We start from the raw sequence: 25,320 nt of genomic DNA, 5'->3' as shown, positions 1-25,320 counted from the left end.
TAGGTATGATAACCAAGAAAGGCTGTGTCTACACTTTTCAGGGAGAAGAAACCAATTGGCTGGGACACTGATATTTCCTGGCTTACTGGAGAGGAATTGCATGTAGAAGTGTTGGAGAATGTTCCACTTACAACACACAACTTTGTATGTACTTTTTATATTTTTTTAATGTAAAAAATTGTCAAGTTCTTGGAGTTTTTATTTAAAGAATATGAAGTATGAGATGAACAATTTTGGCATTGTTTTTTCAACCTAAGTTGAAAATCAGTTTTATTCTTTAAAGGAAGAAAAGCACCACATATTAAAGAGTTCTTTTTTTTAATCGTTATACTTTGTCTTTAATTTTAAAAAGTAATAGTCATTATTAAAAGAAAATTCTTAAAAAATTCGAGTGGTATGAAAGTATATCAAGTAAAAGCGTGGAAGTACCCTACCAGAGGTAAATAGTTGTTACTAATAATTGATTATTGTGTAGTCTTCCAGAGTCTATATAAAATGTGTGTTCTTATATCTGCAAGCCCAAAATAACCTTTTTTACATCCTTCATTTTCCTTCATTATATTCCATTTCTTTCCTCTTTTAAAAAAAACTAAAAATGGAATTATATTTTGTATGTTTTTTAAGTGTTAAACACAGCATCATAGGCATCTTTCCATGTCAGTATACCTAGCTTTATAATGGTTACATAGTAGTCCATAAGAATATAAATTCAGTATATTTAATCATTCCTCTTTGACATTTAAGTTTTTAAAAATTCCATTCTAAACATGATAATTAGACTCTGCATACACCTTGACACACTTGTGTAAATGTTTCTGAAAGAGCATAATGGAAGTGGAATACCTTGAAGACTGAAGAAAGACAGGTGTTAAAACTCTCCTTCCATACTTCTCCCTTTATCTGGTTTTTGCATTTGCCAGAACCTAGCTTAAGCTAAGTGTTTCCAGCATGAGACCTGGAACAATGGAACCTCTCTACCTAAGAGATAAGGGTACACTTCCCAGAGCTTGAGAACCTGTCCTCTGAACAAGTAGGCAGCAGCCAAGATTAGAGTGATCTATAAGGCAGGAGTGCATTTCTTTCTTTTCTGTGTATGAAATTTGAGCTGTAGTTTATTTTGCTAGATGGATAGTAATCGCTTCCCTTTTGGCATCGAGTGTTTTCCCTTGTGCCTTTGTGATTAGAACAGCTGGGTTCTTCTGATTTCCCAGGGGGTTAGTGTTTTGGGGGCTCCATTAGTGGTGAATAATGAAGTCGGCTTTGTGCTTCAATAGATAAGGCATCTTTTGGACAAGTGTAAAATACACCTGATGTCAGTCAGATTTACCGTGAAGCAAATAGTTTTATAATCATGAGATAAGGCATTAGCTAGTATTGATTTTGTTTTTAACTTGTAGAATTTTGAGAAGATAAATCTTAAGAATTTTTATTCCAGTTTTTAGGAATTGAAAAAAAAATAGTTGAGTTTACATTTCACAGTGATCAGTACTTTTTCTTGGTTACTCTTCTTAATTAAAAATTGGATATGAGAAGGTAAAGGAAGACCTAAGTCAGTAGCCTTGAAGTAGTGCCTCAGGCAGGTCCTTACCACAAGAGGACAGTGAAAGCAAACTGCAGGTGAGCTGCAGGGTATGGGAATCTGCAGAGCACAGCTGGAGAGCCGCCGGTAAATGTTTGTTGAGATCTTTTTGTTTGCCAGCATTTTGTCTGATCTGGGGCTGTAACAGTGAAGAGGAAAACAGGATCCCTGCCCTAGGGCTTCCTCGGCAGCTTAGGAGTAAAGGATTCGCCTGCAATACAGGGAATACAGGCTGGATCCCTGGGTTGAGAAGATCCCCTGATGAAGGAAATGGCAGCCCACTCCAGTATTATTGCGTGAGAAATCCCATGGACAGAGGAGCCTGGCGGGTTACAGTCCATGGAGTCGCAAAAGAGTCAGATACAACTGAGTGACTAAATGTTTTAATTAAGAATTTTCATTAACACTCTTAATTACTGTATACATTTAAAGTGCTATAGGTACACAGAATAGAGATTCCTAGAACCAATGTTTTCATTAAGAATTTTCATAAAGACTCTGAATTACTGTATACATTTAAAGTGCTGTGTGTGTGTGTGTTCGTCGCTTAGTCGTGTCCAACTCTTTGCGACCCCATGGACTGGGGCCCACTACGCCCCTCTGTCCATGGAATTCTCCTGGCAAGAATACTGGAGTGGGTTGCCATTTCCTTCTCCATTGAAGTAGAATAGATACACAGAATAGAGATTTCTAACCTGGCTTTTGAGGAGTCAGGAAATTTTCCCAAAGGAAGAATTATCAAAGCTAAGACCTGCCTGGTGGATGAGGAAAGATGAGTGAAGGGAAGACTACACTCGATAAAGGGAAGAGCAAGAAAGCTTGTTACCTTTTCAGTTTTGAGAGAAGTTTAGAACGGAGGCTGCATACTTGGAGAGGCGTATGTTACGGTGTAGCGTGTATACGGGTGGAGTAAGCTCATGTGAGTCCTTCTGTGCTCTGTTGAAGATTTGGACTTTTCCCTAAAATCATTGGAAATTTAATGACTGTTATAGGCAAGGGAGCAGTGTGTTTAGATTTGTGGTTTTGAACAATTGCTTTTAGCATCATATAGAAACAAGAGTAAGCCTGTGTTCTGCTTAGAAAGGGAAAGAATTCCTTTCTCTGCTTCTGTGTGCTGAATTTTGTTGGCTATGGCAGGAAGGCTGCTCATGCCCCCTGGTTTCATAGTCTGTTACAAAGGCGATTCCTTCAGCATTTACCTGTATCCCAGGATTTCTTGCGAATGGATGGGGTGGAGGAGGCAGGAAAGATAGAGAAGCAAGATGAGAAGCAGATGCAATGGGTCCAGACCTTCCCATGTTACATAGATGTTAACCTCAGACAGCCCCACACCTTACAAATCAGTGCATGTAAATTGCCTGTTCTGTGGCTCACATGAGTTTACCATTCATGTCTCAAATTCCAAAATAAGCATAAGTTGTGGCCCAAAAGAAAAGATGTATCTTCCTGTACCTGCTTATAAACAAAGGTGTACATGCAGAGGTATATGTCACTCAGTTTATGCTCAAATGCATATCTATATTTTCTCCTTTCTGCTTCTCTGCTTTCTCCCTTCCTTCTCTTTTTCTCCCATTTCCTTTACATACAGAAATAATGTTATGCATAGTTTTCAAGTATGTCAGTGACAGGAAGAAAGACTGCAATTGGCTAGATTAAAGAAGGAAGAGAAATTAGGGCTTCATGAAACAGATTATTAGGCAATTGAAAGTATGAGTATGTAGCAAAAAAGATAAGATGACTATAAAATGCTGATTCCTGTGAATACAATTTATATTTTTCTGTGCTCTAATTTCCAGAGATTGCGCTTGAATATAAAAAGATGCTTGCTTTAGTAAATAATAGCCACATAAATATTAAAGAAGCTTTTTCTTACTGCTTGTATATCCAGAGACAAATGGAAAAGGAACAAAGCTAAAAACAGTCAGTTGCCTTTTTGTATCTTCTATAATTTGATTCATAGCCAGAATGTGACGAAAGCAAGAGCTACTCTTAAAACTATCTAGTTTATCTAAATATTCTCAAAAAGCCAGAATGGATGATATGCCAAGGTACCATTTTCTATGAAACATTTCTTTAAATAACATTTTATCCTGTTAAATATGTGTTTATTGAAGAGTTTTGTAAAGTGAGTATTGAAATCAATTTATTGAATCATGAAAAGCATTTATATGTAATAGAATGGATTAGAAATTCTGATGTACATTATATATAGAGTAATATTACAAGCATCCAACTATATCCTGGATCACAATGTATTTTTTTATTATTGTGTATGATTAATATTGTCTGAAAACTTGAGAGTATACAGCAAAAAACAAAGGACAAAATAGAGTTACCTATGTTCTCATCACTCTCAAATAGCCGTTGTTAACATTTGTCATTTACTTATCCTGCTTATGTTTTCTGCTTATTACATACACAAACTAAACAGTTGTAAACAATTTCTGGTTTTGTCCGTTACCAAGATAGAACCTCGCTAGCACAGTTGTGTTTGTGTGACACGTGTTTGTCTTCTGACACGGAGTTCCTGCATGCTGCCCTGTCAGCATCACATAGAGGGATGGTCACAGATACACTGAGGTGTTCTCATCCTCTAACAAACTGATAATTTGTTAAACGTAGTTCTGACCTTCTTTTAGGTGATGTTCCTATCCTTTGTCCTAAGTTAACAAGTTTAGGTAGGGTTAATCTGATTTTCATATAATTTTAATTATAAACTAGTTTTTTTCTTTTGTAACTTTTTAACACTTTAATCAAAGTATATTGCATTTTAATCAAATGTATATAGTTTTTAATATAGTGCAAAGGGGTTGCCCCAACCCTTATTAGCCTCTAATGCCACTCTATAGAGGAAACCATTCTTTTCCTTTTATTTCTTCTTTCTTTTTTAAATTTGAAAAAAGACATAGGAGACTTGGAAAATATAGAACAAGGTTATATATAGTTCCACTATATATTACAGTTATTTCTTAAGTAGATAAGTTAATTTTTAGTTGGAGTTTCAATATCAAACTCAGAAATCAATTGAATAGATAGAAAAGTAGAAGGATATAGTAGACCTGAAAAGCTCTATGAACCAATTCAACATAATTACATTCTTAACTTTTAATGGTTTCTGTTTTAAGCTCTTCTAGTGATTCTTTTCAGGTTACTGAATAATAACTTTAGGTCACAACTTTTGTATCAGTTTTAGACATCGTTTACTTAATGCCAGTTCCATTGGAAATTAGATCATCTGTAACATGACAGCCTTTCCCCCTCTTTCCTCTTCTCGGAAGTGTTTTTGGTTTTTGTGGGTTTTTTGGTTCCTCTGTTCCATACCTTTCTAACTTTAAGCATGCTATTATTTCTTGTGTCAACACCAATAAGCATCTCTTAACTCCTTTGTAGAATTATTCAAGTGTACTCTTACTCGTTCTTTCACCTCTATTACTTCCTTCTCCTGTACTCTTATATAGTAAAGCTTGAAATTAGCTTCTAGTCTTTTATTCATCTCCCATCTTCTTGACTTCTGAGTTTAATTGAATAGTGGGTGGGAGATAAATTCATGTAGTCCATCTGTTACCTTGAACCCCCTGGTTTCATTTTAGACTCTTCGTGGTTAAGCTGGTTCTCGAGATGTAAACATAATAAATCTACGGCCATACCACCCTGAACGCGCCAGAGCTCATCTGATCTTGGAAGCTAAGCAGGGTTGAGCCTGGTTAGTACTTGGATGGAAGACCGCCTAGGAATACCAGGTGTTACAGGCTTGGGCTTCCCTGATGGCTCAGATGGTAAAGAATCCGCCTGCAATGCAAGAGACTCGGGTTTGATCCCTGGGTTGTGAAGATCGCCTTGGAGAAGAGAATGACTACCCACTCCAGTATTATTGTCTGGAGAATCCCATGGACAGAGGAGCCTGGCAGTCTATAGTCCATGGGGTCACAGAGTTGGAGATGAATGAGCAACTAACACAAACATAGTAAAAATTTGTTATTTTAAACGAGAGTAAATAAGTTGATTTCTAAAAAGATTCTTACAGAATCCTCCATGATGTTTTACTTTGCAGGTACGGAAAACTTTTTTCACCTTAGCATTTTGTGACTTCTGTCGAAAGCTGCTTTTCCAGGGGTTCCGCTGTCAAACATGTGGTTATAAATTTCACCAGCGTTGTAGTACAGAGGTTCCACTGATGTGTGTTAATTATGACCAATTAGAGTAAGTAATCAAAAAATTTTTCTTTTCTTCAACTTTACATTTAACTTTTCTTAATGTGAAACTAGTATGTCTTAGAGTCTGTGGAAATTTTCTTTACAGAAGAGTTGTTACAGGGGAAAAAAAAATGTTTTTTGAGGTTTGGCTAGATAGTAGTGTAGCCAGTACTTCTCTTTCAGATTGTAATTCTGGTTTGCTAGACATTTCATTTATGTTTCATATTCTTTTTTAATTAATATAAGATCCTTTCCACATAAATATCACTTTAAGATGGTTTTTGAGTGTTTAAATTAAATAACTATTATATTTTTGGACCACAGATGGGGGAATCTGGTTCTGTCAGCTGTTTTATAAATTAAGTTTTCTCTTTCTCTCGAAGTTAGTGTCTGTCTGTGTCTCTCTCTTTCCCACTCCCTCTCTCAATATATTGAGTTAATTTTAATCTTTTTGTGTGTATTGTCACTACTGCTATTAAGGTCTTATTTTTTGATCACTGGAATTAGGGAGAGTTCCACTCAGTAGTTTAAAGTACATAATAATAATGTAACCTTTTAGCAATAGATACATTTTCTTCTAATTCCTTAACCATAAAGCATAGTTTTTCCTCTCTACTATGTAGAAATGTGCTATATAGAACAATTAGTTTTAGCTAAAACAGTTAGTTTTAGCTTGTCTTTGAAAGTAGAGTATAATTTTTTACCCTAAGCTATCAGACAGAAATACAGCCAATTGAATTTAGCAATCTTTCCTGAAAATGCAATTTGAGCTCAGATATTTTTATTAATTCTTTAATGTATTCTGGTGTATGAAGCTTCTGGGTTTTGCACAAGTTAGGTTTGTTTTGTTTTGTTTTTGTTTTTGCCTCACAGTTTGCTGTTTGTCTCCAAGTTCTTTGAACACCACCCAATACCACAGGAGGAGGCCTCCTTAGCAGAGACTACCCTTCCATGTGGCTCATCCCCTTCTGCACCCCCCTCCGATTCTATTGGGTATGATTTGATTCCTGCTGTTCAATGACATGCTACTTGAGCTGATTTTTTTTTTTTTTTAACTAAAGTTGCTTTGAAACATTTCCAACATTTGGGTAATTAAATTAAGGACTTTTTTTTTCAGGTAACTCATCACACCTGTCATACATTTGATACAGATACAGCAGGTTAAAACTGACATAGACTGTTGTAAGACCATACTTGGAAAAAATCAAGCAACAAATAATTTAGAGTCCCTGCCTTGTGCTTGCTTTATTTTTAATATCAGATCCAGAAGTATATGATTTCAATTTAGAAAATGGCCAACAGTTTTAAGCTAAATATAATTATTATAATCTACAATTTATGATATATTATTTTAAACTATGTGATAAATATTGCGATGTTTACAAAAGAGAATAGAGAGAGTAGTGAACATTTAATCAAGAAAGTGGGATTTGAACCGGACCATAAAGGATTCCAGAATCCGAATGAGTCCAGGAGATAAAAGCACAGTAGTGATGGTGGGACCAGGGGGTGCGGGGAGAAGAGAAGGACAGAAACAGCTTATCTTCATTTTCTAGTTTATCCATTTTCTTTAGATTTGATAATAACATTTATCAGATTTAATCCAGATTTTTATTTTTCCTATGTAAAGACCAGTGTCCTTTGCATACATATTTCTGACTTATGTGCTACATGTTGCTATCATAGTCTTTATTATTAAGTTTCGAGAATGACTTGCTGTCACTACACCAGATCAATTATGTTAATTAGACCACCCTCTACAGCTGTAGTTAGTTAAGGCTTTTTCTACTTTTAAGTTCTGACATAAAGTGTGTCACTGCCTTGAGACTTTAAATTAGCCTCTAAGTATGTAGAAAGTCAGTGCGTGTTTCAAAACTTTCTTAAAGTTAATGCTGTCATTTTTACCTGCTCCCAAAATCCCTTGCCAAAGGCTGTTATTGGCTGTCTAAAGCAAAAGCACAGCTTTGTCACAAACTAAAAATTAATCAATTAATCATAATAAAAAGGACCAATAGAGCAATTATTTTTATTTCAGTTCTAAGTGGATTCATTTAGTTAATATGAACAGTTAAAGTTAACATTTCTTTCCCTACCCTTTTAAAAGGGTGCTTCAAAGAAGTAAAGCTCATAAGCTGGTATGGTTCAGATTCTAGTAATATATTTAATTTAGAAGCTTCTTGTCACAAGTTGGCTTTTTTGACTCTTCCGACCTTCATCTGGTCCAAAACTATATTTTCTTCTCATTCCTCTTTAAACCCTCTCTCCTCTTAAAAATGTCTTTTTATTCCCTCAGCTGTCTTTCTGGCTGTCTTATTAACCACTTGATACTGCTGATTAGTTACAGAGTTTGCATAAGATGGGGTGCAACAATAACCAATCTCTGAAGAGAAACTGATAGCATTGAATCATTCATTGGTCCTGACGGAGCTCACTGAGTCACACCTCATCAATCAAGTGGTACTCACTTCTCAGCTCCCTTGGATATTCTTTCTGAGGGGCACAGACTTCTCATGGGCGTTTACAATCTATTCTCAAAACTTTAATGTGCTCTGTGAATGCCAGCTTCATTTTGGGGGCAGTGACAGATCATAGACTTTGTTATTTATCCACACTACCAAAATAGGTCAGTCTGTCACAGTTTCCTCAAAGAGCAATTTTTATAAAATTTGCTTTAAGGTTTAATGTATTATTCTTCTGTGTGTCTTGTATCATTTATTGGGCATGGTAAACATTTCAAACTATGAGAGATTTGACACTCTGAGAAACATCTTTTGAATTTGGAAATTATTTTTGCCATTTTTGTTCAAGATTTTAATTCACCTCTTGTATAAAGCAATAGATACATGAAATACACGTGTGCTTTTAAAAGATTTGTGATTTCCTAATACTTCCCATAAAAATTACATCTTAGTAACTTCAACTATCAAGAAATGGCAAAGGTAGAAACAATTAGCAGACATTATTCAGTTAGTGTGTACTTTGAACATTTTTGTATAATGTTAAAGAACAAGAGTTTCTTCAGCTGATTAACCACAGGTAATTTCTAGCCATTTGTAGATGTCTCTGGAATGTTCTGAATAAAATCAGTGTTCTTATCATTGATACCTCATGGAGGGTCTGCTTGAGCAAAGCAGCTTTGTTGGTGTTAGTTGTAAGCATATATTAGTTTTTTAAACTAATTCTTTTAAAAGCCATTACTGCCATTACCTGTATTTTAAGGTTTTATTTGAGAATATGAAAACAAAATCTTCATATAGTTCATTTTTCTATGTTATCTATCTCTAGAAAGTTGCTCTAAATCTTATCTTCCAATCACTTGACTTTTCCAGGCCCCCAATTCTCACCAGTCCGTCTCCTTCAAAATCCATTCCAATTCCACAGCCTTTCCGACCAGCAGATGAAGATCATCGAAATCAGTTTGGACAACGAGACCGGTCCTCATCAGCTCCAAATGTACATATAAACACAATAGAACCCGTCAATATTGATGTAAGTATCCAGCAGTGTCCGAATCTAGAAAATTCAAGTGTGTTTATTTTTCTGCTGTTTTTTTGGACCACAGATTTGGGGAATCTAGTTCTGTCAGCTGTTTTGTAAATTTAGTTTTCTCTCTCTCTAGAAGTTAGTGTCTGTCTGTGTCTCTCTCTCCTCTCTCCCATGCCCTCTCTCAATATATTGAGTTAATTTTAATCTTTTTGTGTGTATTGATAATATAGATTTATAATATAGATCAGAAATAAGTGCCATGTTTCATTTATCACAGTTAGTATAAGTGATAGACTTTTCATGAATTACAGATCAGAAAAATCTTGTCGTCTTCTCTGATGGCATAAAATATTTAACCTGGTACCAAAGTATAGAGTTATTCTCATTTTTTTTTTCTTATGACACCTCTGTAAAAGTCTTATCTTCATTTATTTAACAGATAATCAATCCACTTAACCCATTTGAAGGTATAGAAAAAATAAGAATATACTTGCATATTTCAATGTGAAATCTTTACCTAAATTTCTAGAAGTTCAGCTTTGAGTTAAATAACCCTTAAGGGCTAATCATTACTTTTGTACTTCTCATGCAAAGCTACCATTTACCTTCTTTACTTTCTTGAGTATCCCATTGTGGAGAAGGAAATGGCAACCCACTCCAGTGTTCTTGCCTGGAGAGTCCCAGGGACAGAGGAGCCTGGTGGGCCGCCGTCTATGGGGTTGCACAGTCGGCCACGACTGAAGCGACTCAGCAGCAGCAGCAGCATACCATTGTACTCCATCTCTATACAAATCAATTATTTTAGCTACTTCTGGCTGATCACTCTTGAATTTTTACCTTTTCTAGTTTATGTTACACACTGGAAGTTAATTATGTACCTTAGTATCACTTCTTCAATTTAACCTTAACTTCTGGACAGCAAAAACCATTCCCAATATAGTTGCCTAGAATAGGAACTATTAGGTGATGACCTAACTTAAGAGATCATCAAAAAATATTTGTGTTAATAAAAGGCTTACAAGACAAAGCAGAGGTCTACTTCCCATAATACAGACCAAGGGTCAGCAAACTCTTAAAGGGCCAGATGGTAAATATTTTAGGCTTGTGGATCTTGCGATCTCTAAAGACAACTGTTGAACTCTGTCACTAATGTGAAAACAACCATAGATAATAAATATATTTTAAACAAACAGGTGAGGCTTTATTCTGATAAACTTCAGTAAAGCAGGTGGCCAGCCCATTGTTTTTTGTCAGTCCCATATATAGATAAAAGGGAAAGAAGAGTTGAGAAAAAAATAAATTCTGACATACACTGGATCACTCCAAAAGGACTGGTTCTTTCAGCTGTATCATCCTGATAACCAAGTTCCTGAAGAGAATAAAGAGCCCTTGACATCTGAGCTGTGGTGGGGTCAGGATCATTTCTCCCATAATTTGTACTTTTGAATAAAAAATGTGGGTTATCCTTAATCTTTGAATGTAATAAGCAACAAAACAGAAAAGCTACCAAATTTGTTTGCATTGGGAAGTAATCATATTTAAAAAGAAATCTGAAACTGTTTACCCAGATGAGCAGGGTACTGAAGTTACTGAGGAGTCATGTGTATGCTAGAGGACAGCCTGTTGTTCTCTAAAGAGCCTAATGTTCTCATTATACAGGCATTCCTTCTGTGAGTCCTCATAAGGTTGAGTAAAGGAGCCAAAATTATCCTAACAGGAAAATATTCGCTAATTAACAGACTCCCCTAATAAGTCTCCACCCACATATCCCTCCCTCCCCATTTAATACTAGCTTTCATTCCAGCCCTTTTTCATCACTATCCAACATTACAATGAAAAAATAAAGCAGACTGATTGCTAGTCTGACAACAAAAAAAAGATTTTAAGGATTTATTGAAGACAGTGAAAAGTCATTGGGAAATAAGGATACAGCAGATTTAACTTAGTCCAGCTAACAGTAAAAGAGAGTGAGTGTCTAAAGGATGACAAGAGAACAGGCTTTGCTTTTCAAAAGAAAATGAATTAAATATCAAAGGATTGATGGAGTCATTGAGGGAACTGATGAAATCCTTTAAAATTTTTATAGAAATGATTGATTATGATGTGAAAGATGAATGTTAAATTGAGAGTTTATGCTATTTTAAATTTGATATTATGACCAACAAAACCTTGATTCCCTCTGTATTAATTCTAAGAATTAGCATATTATTGACATTATAACTTAATATTTTTGTTGAAGTAGATGAAAATAAACTTTTTATCAATCTTAATTTCATTTTTCAAGATACATTCCCAAGTCAGACTTTCTTCCTACTTTTTACTATGAAATTTTTTTTTATGTTTTTGTTGAATTTATTTAAAGTAGTCTTTTCTTAATACCAATTTCTCTCAACTAAGAAGGGCTTCTTCCATCTGGCTAGATCCACATACAAAGGGGGAAAAAAGTAGGAGGGAAATAAGCGAATAAGGAGATTGCGTGAAATATGAAATCAAATCTTATTTCTAGGTTAGATCTATTGTCAGTATGTTCAAAGTTGTAAACTTTGTATTTACTTTCAAAACTAACATTCTTTTAGAGTATTTCTTCTTATATCTTAGTGTTACTAAAATTCTCCTGTTCTCTTGGGCATGAACATTGTTTATATCTTGCTTTTTCATCTTCCCCATAAGATATCACCTTTCCTTTTGATATGTATCTCAAATTTGTTTTTTCTACCACCATTTGGGCCCATATTTCTTCACTTGAACTACTTATGACATTAATCTGCTTTATAAATTTCCTGCCATTGATTTCTCTGTCCATTTACATTCTTAATTGCTACTGTCAGAATAGGGTTTTATTCTGTTTTATTATTTATTATAAGACTTCAATCACCATCTGTTCCTTTGTTATAAAACTTTTGTTTACTTCCCGTTGATTATAAAATATAAACCTTTTAGCATTTCATTCAGTTTCATTCGTTTCTTTCAGTTTCAGTCATTATTTGTCATTTATTATTCCAGTAAACCAAATTTAATATTTACTGTGGGATAGGCACTGTGTCAGAATAGGGAATTAAGATGAATTAGCACACAGTCTTTGCCCTCAGGGAGGTCATGGTCTAATGGATGAATCAGACATATAATTAAATAAACACAAAAGTATAAGGTGATAGTTCATAGAAGGGGATGAACTCTACCTGATTAAAGACAGTCAAGTTTAGTAGAGAAGAGACAACATTTAAGCCAGATTGTAGAAGATGAACGATGAATATGAAGGAGTAGGAATTTATTAAGTACCTAGTGCTAGGGGTTTTAAGAAGGAAGAGCATTTGTTAAGGAAATGGTATGTGCAGAAGTATGGAAGTACCTTTATGTGGGATGTAGTTAATACTTGATATTGTAGGGAAGATGACATGTATTATTCTGAGGTCTGTGTAGTAGTTGATAGTAAAGGATCCAGTAAACTGAGTGGGAAAGAAGGTGGTCAGCTCTTTACTTTAAAAAAATCTTTTGAATTAGTGAGAGATTTGATAGACACGATTGTTAAAGGTTGATACTATAAATAGCATGCTTACTATGTGCTAGGTCCTTTTTCAAGTACATAAATTTTCTTATTCCATCCTCATAAACACTTGTGAGTTAAGTACTATTATTTTCCTTCTTTTACTGTTAAGAAAATTAGATTTAGAGATGTCAAGAAACTTATTCCAGATCACACAGGTGATAAATGATTGAAATGGGGTAAAACCTGGCCATTCTTCTTAAAGTCAATCGCTGTTCTGTCTAGTAGTAGAGGAGAGAAGTGGGAGATGAGAGATAAAAAAAGACAATGCCTAGAATTCTCTGCCTTAGGTGACTACATAGTATTTATTTGATGAGGATAGAAATGTCTAGGGAAGAACAGGGTTTGTAGAAATGAAAATATTAACTTTTATTTTGGACATACTGACTTGAAGATGTCTGTGGATCTTTACTGGTTTAGAAATCCAGTAGCAGTTGAAATAAAGACCTTGAGTAGATATACACGTTTAGAAATAATTAGCCTATTTGTGTTAAAGTTATGGATGTAAATGATATTATTACTCCAAGATTATGTAAATTGAAGAGGGTAAAAATGCAACCCCAGTGATCATTAACATTTGCGATATAGGCAGAGATTTGTCTTTCTCTGTCTCCATTATAGGCTCCTCTTCGTAAATTTAGTTTGAAACAAAGAAGAGAAAGTAGTGTTGAAGAAACCAAAGGGAGAAATGGGGACTTCAAGAATGCTGAAGTAGCTGATGGCAGTTGCCATTGAGACTCAAATGAGATAGAACTATTGAATACATTCAATATAACTATTGAACTGGGCAGTTACAGTGTCATTTTAATGTCATTGAGAGCTGTTTTAGAGGTCTAGTGGAGGAGAGCAAAAGCTGGTAAAGATGTGGGATTCAGTGCTAGATTTGAGAAGCTTGGTTGCGAAGGAATGATGAAAGCCATAGACTGAAGCAGTCACATGAGAGACTTGAGCATACTTGTAACTTGAGGGGAAGAAGCAAGTAGAGAGGTTCAAAAGAACAAGAGAAGGAATAATTAAGGTAGTTAATAAAAATTCCTTGAACTTGGAAGTGATGCTCCTCAGGGGCTATGAGGAGTTAAAGGTGAGCATAGCTAGGTCCCCAGCTCTTTAGAGGCAGAATGACCACGGGCAGATGACTTAGCCTTGGGGTAACAGTGTCTACCCCTTGTAGTGATGATTATTCTTGGCACAAAAAAAGAGTTCAGAAACTATAGCTAATATCACTGTGCAGATGTTTGTAGGTACAGAGACAGAACAGAATGTTCTCTGAGAGCGTCTGTTTTCTCTCTCCTGCTGAGAAGGAGAAGAGCAGCAGTTAAGAAAGGAACCTAGGAAATGGGGGAGAGTTTGCCACGGCCGCTGTCGGAATGCGAGAGGGTCCTGTCCGACCTAGACCACGTAGGGAAGACTGTCAGAGAGCTGCAGCGCTTAAGGGATCGTGCTTCCCTGATGAGGGCTTAAACCCCAGCTCTCAGCAGTGAAAGCTCAGAGTCCTGGACCACCAGGGAACTCCCCCTCTGCTTTTCTGCATTCCTATCTACCACTCAAACGCCATTTCTTAGATTAACTTCTTCAAATGCTTCACCAGTGACCAAGTTCTATAGTTGTCTATTTATCCTTTGAACTTACGTTGCACCAAGAATCTTTTTACATATACCGTTTATTTGGCAATTAACTAACCAACTTTGGCACATTTTTTTATTGTTTTCCTAAACTCTTATTTTTATGTAATTTCTATGTTTGTATATCTTTCTTAGATGATAAGCTCTCAAGAACTCAAAGTTAGTGAGACCACCATGACTTTATATTTATTGATAGTCATACAGCCGCTAACACTTAGCACCTTATTTGCAGATATGAGTATTTGTTGATTATTCTGTACAGAATGTTAAAGGTTTTTTATAGTACATTGAACATGGCAGAAATGCATCTATAAAGAATGTTCTCTTGTTTTAGCTTATAAGCCTTTGAACATATTTAGAGACATTTGAGGCAGTTCAGTCACTCTCTCTTATCAGTTATACTAGGCAAACTAAGTTCTATCTGTCAAGGTCCAAATTGCACTGCATGGCCAGTAGACTCCTCCCCCGCTGCCCTGCCTCACATTCTCTGTCGTAAAAAGCTGTATTTTAATAATAAAGACAATTAAAAAATTTTTTCCCTTCTAGTGTGTCCTTAAACATTTATATTTTTATGATTGTATCAGTGTATACTTAATTTTCTATCCCTTTCTAATTATAAACATGTTTCATGATTCAAACTTCATAATTGTTTTAGTAGCTGCATAGTATGTTCTGAATTGACACACTATAATTTACTTAACCAATGTATGTCAGTATGCCGAAAATGGCAGTATGCCTAAAATACGGAAGTAATTATTTCTGGTGTTTTTAGTATAATGGATAATGTTGCACTAAACATCTTTGTGCATATCACTTTTTTCTTCTGAATTATAAAGAAATATAATTTCTAAACTGAAATATAAAGAAAAATTCCCAGAAGTGGAATTATAGGATCAAAGAGTATGAACATTTTATGGCTCTTAATATGTGCCAGTAGAATGTTTTTAAGCATTAATGCAGCCATTGGTTTTGAATGGCCTGAAATGGATTTCAACGTTTGATCAGGACTAATAATCCCTTCAATCTAGGGTTAGGTTGGCAAGTGTTTCAGAGTTTTTATTTTATCATGTTCACTAGTTAATTCCATATTATTTCTGTTTTGTGAAGTAATTTATAAGACAGATATTATTTTGAATTCACCTTTCTGTTAATGCTTAGTGGAAAATAAAATGTTGTTGCCTTTTTATCATATGCTTTGATTAAGTATACATTACTATCTATTTGTAGGACTTGATTAGAGACCAAGGGTTTCGTAGTGATGGAGGTAAGTAGTGATTTCAATTTAAAAAAAAAAATGGGGAAGAATGCAATTGCTTTGCTGCTTGTCTCCTTTATATTTGCTTCTTTCATGAAACACAGACACAGAGAAAAATACATAGAGAAAAATAAAGCTTGTTTGCTTTTCTTTAGTAATTATCATTTGTCTCTAATAAAATTTTAACTGATTTTAAATTTTAACTCTAGAAACCGAGGAAAAAGAGGACATAAAAGGGGATTCTTAAATGTGACTTCTACAATTTTTAAAATGTTATCCAAGAGAAATCTTAATTATTTTACCCGCTTTATTCCTATTATCTCCACTAATACTTAAAGACTGAGCTTACAAACAGTTAAAACTTGGCTTTCTTAAATCATTCTTGGGGAGAATCCCTGGAATTACCTGCTACAGCTTGTCAGTTTGATAGATGATGTCAGTTACTTCCCTTCAGCTTTCTAGAAGGCCCTGGAAGATGCATTTTATACCATGGACCCCTAATAGAAGAGCCTAGTTCCCCTCTTTACTAGTCCAGTAAAGAAAATAAGCAAATGAGAAATTGAATTGAGATTTCCTAAAGAATTGTTATCAGCTGTTTACTCTGGCACCCAGTGAATATTGGGATCATAGCAAAACATTACTTTAGAAAATACTTTTTAAAATAAGAGTTTACCCCCCATAAGATTTTTGTAAGAGATGCTGTTTGAAACAGTCTTGACGTTTTCTTCTAGGTGGTCCTTTATGCTTCCCTCTTCAACTGTCATCTATTTAATAAGGAAGCCCTGCAATGCCCACATACTTTGTTTAGAGTCGGTCTCTTCACTGTGACCCTGCTTTATATTCAAAATATCTAAGCCCAGATGCAGAGATACTTTATGTCAAATGTTGCATGAACCATCTTTTGTTATGTTTCTATATACTTGTGGACCTACCAAAATAATAACCCTGTGTTATGTACTCTGGAGTTAGTATTTAATACATGTAGTACATAGTTACAAAAGTGTTTTTTTTTTCCTGTTTGTTATTCCATGAACCCACCAATTAATGTTGCTGCCAGTTTGACTTTCGTATGTCTTAATAGCTGTGGCTTTTGACAATTTTGCCCAATACATCTGGCATTTAAATGTTGCCATCATGTTAGCATCACAGAGTTAACTTAGTCATAAAAATAGCCTGCTTAGTACCAAAAATCAAACAGCATTAATCCTTTATATGCATCACTTTTAAAAGAATGATTGGAATTTTATGAAAATAAGCAGTTTTTTAAACATCCAGAATTATTTTGTGACGCAGGCTTCAACTCATCTTATTTATTCCCCGTGACTTCTTTCATTTCTTCTGTGTCTGTCTTCCTGTGTTTGCCTGCCCCTCTCTTTCTCTTCTAACAGCCCCTTTGAACCAACTGATGCGCTGTCTTCGGAAATACCAATCCCGGACTCCCAGTCCCCTCCTACATTCTGTCCCCAGTGAAATAGTGTTTGATTTTGAGCCTGGCCCAGTGTTCAGAGGTAGTTGGGCTCTTCTTTCTTGTTTTCACCCAAAGCAAATTAAATATAAACAACAGATACTGTTTGTGTCTCACCCTCACAGTGTGTTTGTAAGTGTGAGAGTTTTCAGTACTAAATTTCTGCTTGGCCTGGCTGGAATGCTCTGAATGTGCTTCTCTCACATACTCACTTCCACAAGCTTTCTGTATGCTGTCCGTCATAAATGTTTAAAAGTGAGAGCTGAAATTTCCATCTTGTTTTTTGTTAATACTATTTTTTGGTCTTGATAATTTCTTAAACTCAGGGGGTGGCAGTAAATAATGTGGGGAGGGTTTTCTTCAAGCTGAATTTCTTTTACTTTAATCAATTTAGGTGATAACCTTGATGGTTGCTAATATCAATTTTTTTGGTTTTTAAAAAATGGAAATCCCTATTATGAGTTCGTATTAGACTTTTGGCTTTGTCTTTTTGTAATATGTGCTTTTTTTTTTTAAGCATAAGCCATGTATATTTTATATCAAAACTAGGGAACTTAAAGAAGATCTGTAATATATTTGAGGTATTTTAGCATACTTTAGAAAATTGAGATTAATATTTTCAGTTATGCTCTCATATGAGGGGAAAGTTTAGCAGTATAATTCCCCCCCCCCCCCAGTTTATCTCACCATTCTTTAATTAGTGGTTAAACTAATTCTTTAAAATTTTTAAGTCAAAATTTAGACAAGTGTCTTGCTGTAAATATTTTTAAAGAATTATGTTTACTGGTTTTTGCTAGTGTCTGTTGCTTATTCTGAATGAATGATGGTTTTCAGATTTTTGCTCTTTCTGCCCAACTTTCTCAGAGAATCCACGGAATGGGCTGGAAGTTATAGAGAACCGAGTAGTGTAATTAAAGTAAGTGATGCAGTACAGCGCTGAGTAGATCAGAACTGTGAAGCCAGGGTAGACAGTTAAGGCTTTATGATGCTGAAATATTATCAGTGGAAGGCAGAATATGGATTGTAGTTAATAGAGATTCCAGTTAGTAACTGTAGTTAATAGATATTCCAGGTGTCATTTTCTTCTAGAAAATTGCATGTGAGATCATGGAAATTCCACATGATGACATATGTGGTATAGTAATGATGAAATTTCTACACAGTTTTAACATTTTATTTATTTTTTTCTAATTTTAACATTTTAAATGTTGCCATTAGTATTTTGATCCTTATCCTTTGAGAGAGAGTGACTTTTCAACTTGAGAATAGTTATCTACTTTTTTAAAAAACTGGAGGTCTTTTTGTTCTGTCTGTGCAATTATTAACTGACATCTCAGTCCTGCTTAGCTATACTCAGGCCCCACCAGGAATCATTACCCTGAACCCCTCTGAACCAGGTGCTTTCTGTACATGAATTGGAATTTTTGCTCAGTCAGCACTTGGAAGGAAAAGTATCCATCAGAAAGGTATGCAACCCTGCCAGCTGAGTCCATTTTCAAAGAGTGTAGCCCTTGGACTCATTCTGCTGATAAAATATTTCCATTTGTAGTGACTTGGCTGAGATGTCATTGCACTTACCTTGTTCTCATTTTATAGGCAGAGATTTTTCAGAAAGTCTTGAGAAACCTACTTGGGTATGTTGGCATTAACTTTGTTGTGCAGGTAAAATTAATCTTTGTTTAGCAAAATAAAGCTCCAGAAACCAATGACAGTGACTAGTATCTCTCTTAAATAGTATATAGTATGTAGTGTAGGATTTTTTAAAATTTTAGTGGCTAATATGAAAGAGTTAGATAATGTCAGTATTAAGGCCATTATTAGAAAATGTTTCCATTTGGAGCATTTCTATCTTTTTTTATTATTATTATTGATTGGCTGTTAATGTCACATAATTGAAGTTTATTTTTATGTTTGGTTTTAAGTTGATTTTGCTTTTTGTTTTTTTTGATCAAAGAAAAAATTCGGATATATTTAAGATTGTTTTTCTCCTAGACTCTGCAGCAGTTAAGCAAAGTATATATCTATAATCATATATTTTAAAGGTTATTAAATTGACCAAAATGCTAAAATTGTAAAATTAAAAGAAACTATAGTTTTTAAGTTTATAGTTAATCACCAAATGAGGCCGTCTTTTTGCCTGTCCTTTCCTAATGGTCAATATTAAAACATGCACTGCATTTTTTAAAATAAGTCTACATCTCCCTCTACCCTCTGCCCCCAGTAAGCTAATGTACATGATCCTCCTTTAATAGATAAATTTTTCCTTTCACTAACTTAGGATCAACCACAGGTTTATCTGCCACACCCCCTGCCTCATTACCTGGCTCACTCTCTAATGTGAAAGCATTGCAGAAATCTCCAGGACCTCAGCGAGAAAGAAAGTCCTCTTCATCGTCAGAAGACAGGAATCGAATGGTAAGGGTGTATGATATCTCTTTTCCTCTGAAGTGCTTTCTTCTTAGAAATCATTAAGAGCTGATAGTTTTTTGCTTAAAGCATATTCCCACAACGTTGATTTTTGCTCTCAACTAATATAATTGAGTAAGGCAGTTTGGGAAGAGTTAGAATAGTGTTCTGTTTCTAAACTATGGAAAGAGAGTAAGCTGGTATTTTAGGAAGCATTAGGCATATATGTTTTTTAAAGAGTTGGTCTGAAATTCAAATATCTACCAAAGGACATTTTTTCCTGTTGAAAAATTAACTTTATGCTGTAACTTAAATATTTATTAAAAACTAATCACATTAGCAGTAGTGCACTAGTATGTATTGGCTAAGTGGATTCTCTGTCATACCAGAGTTTTGTATGTGTTGATAACATTTTTGAGAGAGAGAGATTGGATCAGGTTAGATGAATGAAGTAGTTTAGTACTGACTGGGAGAAAGTAATTAGATTATCAACAGTTGCCTAGTACCTTAAATCAAATTTTTGGCGTTTGTAGCCAAAGCTAGTCACAAATGTGTAGTGCTTATCTTGCCCCTAGTTACTAGTCTTCCAAATGATTTTTTTTTAAGTTGCTTTATTTTATTGATTTTAATACTGAAATTTAATGTAACATTTCTTCTCATAACCAATAAATAATTTTTATTTTTACTGAATTACTTCCACCCTAATATTGACTTAGTTCTTAAACTTAATTTGTGTATTATAAGAATCATTTTCCTATTATTCCTCTAGAGTATACTTTTGTTTTGTTTCTCCCCAAAGTTCTTATTCTCTTCTTTGTCCTTTTCAGAAATAGAGGAATGTACTTAGTGTCAGACATAAAGTTTTCCGTTTTTGTTTGCTTTGGCTTGACTTTTGCCTTATTTTTATCAAGAAAACGCTTGGTAGACGGGATTCAAGTGACGATTGGGAGATTCCTGATGGACAGATCACAGTGGGGCAGAGAATTGGATCTGGGTCATTTGGGACCGTCTACAAGGGGAAGTGGCATGGTACGTATGTCATACAGTTTGATCTTGTCACAACTTCTGTTAAAAAGAAAATATCAAAGGGAGTAGTCACTGGTGTATCATTAAGCTGTTTTGATCAGATGCAAGAGTTCCCCAAAGGTGTTTAACAAAAATTATGGGAAATAAAAATTGGATTCACAGCACCAGAAGTTCTCTCATTATACTTCAGTAATAATTTTTAAAGATGATGATCCTCCGGACGAGCTAGTCACCAAAATTTTTTTTTAATAAGTCTTTCTGCTGGTAATTTTATTTGTATTATAAACCACAAGTAAACATATAAAAAGAGCACTTAACCAAAGGAAAAAATGACCAGTAAACATATAAAAAATGTTCAGTCTCACTACTTGCAAAAGAATTAAAAATTCAAAAAGTAGAAATCATCATTGCCTCTCAAGTGATTTATTTTTCTTTGAAAAAATAATCAAATGGACAAAAAATTATTTTAATTGATTGTTTAGAGTTGTGATTGTAATGCTGCTGGTGGGAAAGTAAACTGCTATGAATTTTCTGGAGGGCAGTTTGGCAATATGTATATGGAGCCAATAATTTTATTTGTAGAACAGGAACAAACATGTGTAAGTATAGTCATTGGAGATTTAATATTAAGGAAAAATGGAAATAACTTAAAATGGCCATTAAAAGAAGATGGGATTACACTGCCAACATCCATATATAATTATATAGACAGTAAAATGTTATGGTAGATCTATATTTATTGATATGGAAAAGTTTCTGTGGTATATTTTTAAAGCAGCATGTATAATATCCCATACTATGATGCTACGTATATATATCATAATTTTCTAAATGACCATCATTATTTTAGTATATATCTTTTCTAGGTTGTCTTTTTTGTGTGTGTATGTGTTAGTCACTAAGTCGTGTCTTACTCTTGGCAATTCCATAGACTATAGTCCACCAGGCTCCTCTGTCCATGGGATTCTTCAGGCAAGAGTACTGGAGTGGGTTGCCATTTCCTTTTCCAGAGGATCTTCCCGATTCAGGAGTCAAACCTAGGTCCCCTGCATTGCAGGCAGGTTCTTTACTGCTGAGCCACTAGGGAGGGAAGTCCCTGTCTTCTTCATACATATTTATAAATATTCATACTGCATACTTTTAAGAGCCTAGTAAGGAATACAACAGGTCTTCCCATGTGGAGCTAGTGATGAAGAATCCACCCTGCCAATGCAAAAGATACAAGAGACGTGGGTTCGATCTCTGGGTCAGGAGGATACCCTGGAGGAGCGCATGGCAACCCACTCTGATATCCTTGCTTGGAGAATCTCAAGGACAGAGGAGCCTGGCGGACTGTAGTTCGTAGGGTTGCAAGGAGTCAGACACAACTGAAGTGACTGAGTATACACACAGGGTATACAGGAGTAGGTTAACAGTGATCATTTTTGAATGACATGATTATGGGAGATTTTTATTTTATTCCTTATGCTTTTAAAATGTTTAATTTTTTAAGTTAGTTTTTTTTGCTATCAGCATTTGGTAATCAGGAAAAATCAATGTTAGTTTAATTATACTGAAATATACATGCAAATAAGTGCACTTTAATGTACAAGTAGCTAAAATTTTGCAAAGTTAACACATCTGTTCAATAAACAGAGCATTACCAGAACTCTAGAAGTCCTTTTCATGTCCCCCACCCCCAAGAGTAGCCACTATCTTTACCTGAACATAGTAATACAGTATGTACTCCTTTGTGTCTGGCCCTTTTTACACAATATTGTTTATAAGATTCATCTGTATTATTGTATATAGTTGTAGGTTATTCATTCTCTATATAGTGTTCATTGTGTGACTATAGGCATGACTATTGTGTGACCAGTATTTGAATAGTTTCCAGTTTGGGGCTTTTATAAATGCTGCTGCTATGAATATTCTTAGCACCTGTCATTTAGTGAACATATGTGTCCATGGTAGTTGGTATATACCTAGGAAAGACTTGTGGGACCAGTAGTAGATACTGACAACAGTGTTTCAGGTGGTTGTACCAATTTATACACCTTTTGGCAATGTGTAAGAATTCTACCTGTTTCATATAAAGTTTTTTTTTTAATAATTTTTCTAAGTAAAAGCAATAAGTGATCCGTGGATTTGAAGGAAGTGTTAAATACTCTGATAAAGTTTTAACATTCAGTTAGTGAATGCCTCTAATTTAGTTTTGCTAAATAGCTAGAAAAATATCATGGGTATTTAATTGGTTAAACTAAATTTCCAAGGGAAAAATGAGATAGGCTGGTTGTTCTTGAGGGAGGGGGGACAGGGATTGATATTTTAAAATACTAGTATAGGAGTGTCATTTTTTAGTTGTTATCCTTAGAAAATTAATGTCATTTAGGTAGTTAAGGAATAATTTATTTGCAGTTTTGTAGTGGTATGGTTTTAATGCTGTTGTAGTTTGTGAAAATACCCTAGAGTTTTTTATATTTTTAAATTTTAAAGATTGGAATGACATTTGGAATGACAATTACCTTTTAGGTGATGTGGCAGTGAAAATGTTGAATGTGACAGCACCCACACCTCAGCAGTTACAGGCCTTCAAAAATGAAGTAGGAGTACTCAGGTAAGCTTGTGTGAATCATGTTTTCCAGAGAAGTTACTGTGCTCAACTTGTGTTTTTCAGTGACAGCTGTTGTTAGCTTCATGGATTTACTCAAAATGGACAAGACAGTCTTTCTGAGTATGTTTTGTCTTTGACTGTTTTCTTTTAAGGGGTATGCAATATTATATGGTACAGATGATAAAATTATTAATCCTAGAGTGAATTAATGGAAACACAGTGTTCAGTCATGAAAAGTGGTGCTTTTTCCTATGGAAATACTGCTCTAAAAATTCTAAGGTTATCAGAACACACTTAGAGATTGTATCAAACCTGGAACTTGAGGGAACTGAGCAAACTAGAGTATGTCCAGGCAAGGAGAACTTAGATGCGGAGGATTCTAGAACTATAACTTAGGGAGAAAATTGTCAACAGAACTGAGACTTTAGGTCCATAGGAGGCTATTACATTTAAAAAGTATAAACTTGCTCTGTTTTATTCTAGAGAGTAGAATAGTGAAGCCAGTGGTGAAAGTTGCAGGAAAATGTTTTTTTTCTTAGCCTAAAATTTTACTAATACTAGAACTACTTTAAAGGGAAGAAAGAAAAGAAGAGGGGACTTCCCTGGTGTCCAGTGGCTATGATTCCACACTTCCACTGCAGGGGCACAGGTTCCATCCTTGGTGAAGGAACTTCAGATTTCCCTGGTCATGGAACATGAATTCCACATGCCGCTTGATGCGGCCAAAAAAAAAAAGAAAAAGAAAAAAAGAGTAGTGGGAACAGGCTACAGTCTCAGTGATGAACATCCCATAATTAAAGGTATTTAAACAATATCTAGTTGCCTATCTATGAGGTACACTAAAAAAGACATTTACGAAAAAGTTAGGATGTTAGACTAGATAATTCCTAAAGTCTCATCTAAATTTATCTTTCTGCTGCCTTGCTAAAAAAATACCTTTTTCTGACAGCATCTTATTGACAAGTAGACTGCTTTGGCCCTGGTTTTGTGGTTTTTTTTTTTTTTAACATTTGCTAAAGTATATCAACATTTACTATTTCCTGTTACATTTCTTTTTACAGGAAAACTCGACATGTGAATATCCTCCTCTTCATGGGTTATTCAACAAAGCCACAACTGGCTATTGTTACCCAGTGGTGTGAGGGCTCCAGTTTATATCATCATCTCCACATCATTGAGACCAAATTCGAGATGATCAAACTTATAGATATTGCACGGCAAACTGCACAGGGCATGGAGTAAGTTCCATTCTGTTAAATCTCATGTAAATTACTTTTGAAGACCACTGAGGATGTTTCAAAGGTTTTAGCTATTATTCTTTTGACTTAAATTCCCAGTTACTCTCTAGCATCATATAGACACTTTTAACTAATGGCTAGCTATGTGATATTAAGAAATAGAATAGTCTGTCTCTGTACAATCTTCAAAACATATATCAAATATTTGATAATATATATGTGACTGAATTTATGTTTAGTATACTATAATTTAGCTAAGCAGTGAGGGATCAAAAGATAAAAATAGTCCCCCCCCCCAAAAAAAAAATAAATCCACTGAAAAGTCATTAATAGTTATTGAACCATATAAAAGGATTGTTAATTATCCTTTCAAGTTATTTTCTCCATGTGCCCCTATTTTCTATTGCAAAATAATAATCTGTGTAAAATATAGTAAAAAATAAAGTAAAAGTGAAAGTGCATTTTTATCCTTTTTAAGGATTTCAAGTTGACTAGTTCATTGTATTTTACTTTGTAATTTAAAAGATAAATTACTTTATAAAATTTATCATAGGTCAAAGTAAGAAATTGACTACCAAGGATAGATTTTGCATAAAGTGCAAATAGTAAATAAATCAAAAGGTAAAATTAAATATATTTTGAAAGCACTTAGATGAAAATATTTAAGTGAGTTAAATACAATTTTGAAGGTTCCATATGTAGTTTAAAAATATACATGTATATTAAGTCAGTTTAACATTTTATAGTATACAGATGATTTTCACATACATAGTCATTATGTCATTTAATTTTTATAATGTTATGAAGTAGATATTTTATGTTTACAGATAAAGAAACTGAGGCTTCTAAATGACTTGTCTAGACTTATAAGCAGCAACAAAGATGTTTAGCTCAAAATTTTTGGCTCCCAACC

At 34.6% G+C, this 25,320-nt stretch overlaps 1 protein-coding gene and 1 pseudogene across 6 annotated transcripts in view; both read left to right on the top strand.

Annotated features, from left to right (window-relative positions):
- Window positions 1–25,320, top strand: part of BRAF (B-Raf proto-oncogene, serine/threonine kinase) — a 152,581-nt gene that overhangs the window by 85,371 nt on the left and 41,890 nt on the right. For 5 of the 6 annotated variants that reach the window (XR_010663675.1, XR_010663676.1, XM_065939222.1 and 2 more), the window contains exons 5-13: window positions 42–144; window positions 5,631–5,779; window positions 6,646–6,765; window positions 9,102–9,261; window positions 15,652–15,688; window positions 19,423–19,559; window positions 20,462–20,579; window positions 23,088–23,172; window positions 24,231–24,407. Coding sequence is in view for 4 of the 6 variants with exons in the window: in XM_065939222.1 (XP_065795294.1) it covers window positions 42–144; window positions 5,631–5,779; window positions 6,646–6,765; window positions 9,102–9,261; window positions 15,652–15,688; window positions 19,423–19,559; window positions 20,462–20,579; window positions 23,088–23,172; window positions 24,231–24,407 (1,086 nt within the window). In the remaining 2 variants the exon portion in view is untranslated. The remainder of the gene's footprint in view (window positions 1–41; window positions 145–5,630; window positions 5,780–6,645; window positions 6,766–9,101; window positions 9,262–15,651; window positions 15,689–19,422; window positions 19,560–20,461; window positions 20,580–23,087; window positions 23,173–24,230; window positions 24,408–25,320) is intronic. The other variant, XM_065939221.1, reaches the window with a different exon arrangement.
- LOC136171318 (5S ribosomal RNA) lies at window positions 5,213–5,331 on the top strand (annotated as a pseudogene).

The sequence above is a fragment of the Muntiacus reevesi genome, chromosome 6 (genome assembly GCF_963930625.1).
Source record: "Muntiacus reevesi chromosome 6, mMunRee1.1, whole genome shotgun sequence".
Classification (NCBI taxonomy): domain Eukaryota; kingdom Metazoa; phylum Chordata; class Mammalia; order Artiodactyla; family Cervidae; genus Muntiacus; species Muntiacus reevesi.
The sequence above is the reverse complement of the archived record's forward strand: the minus strand, read 5'-3'. Positions and strand labels throughout refer to the sequence as shown.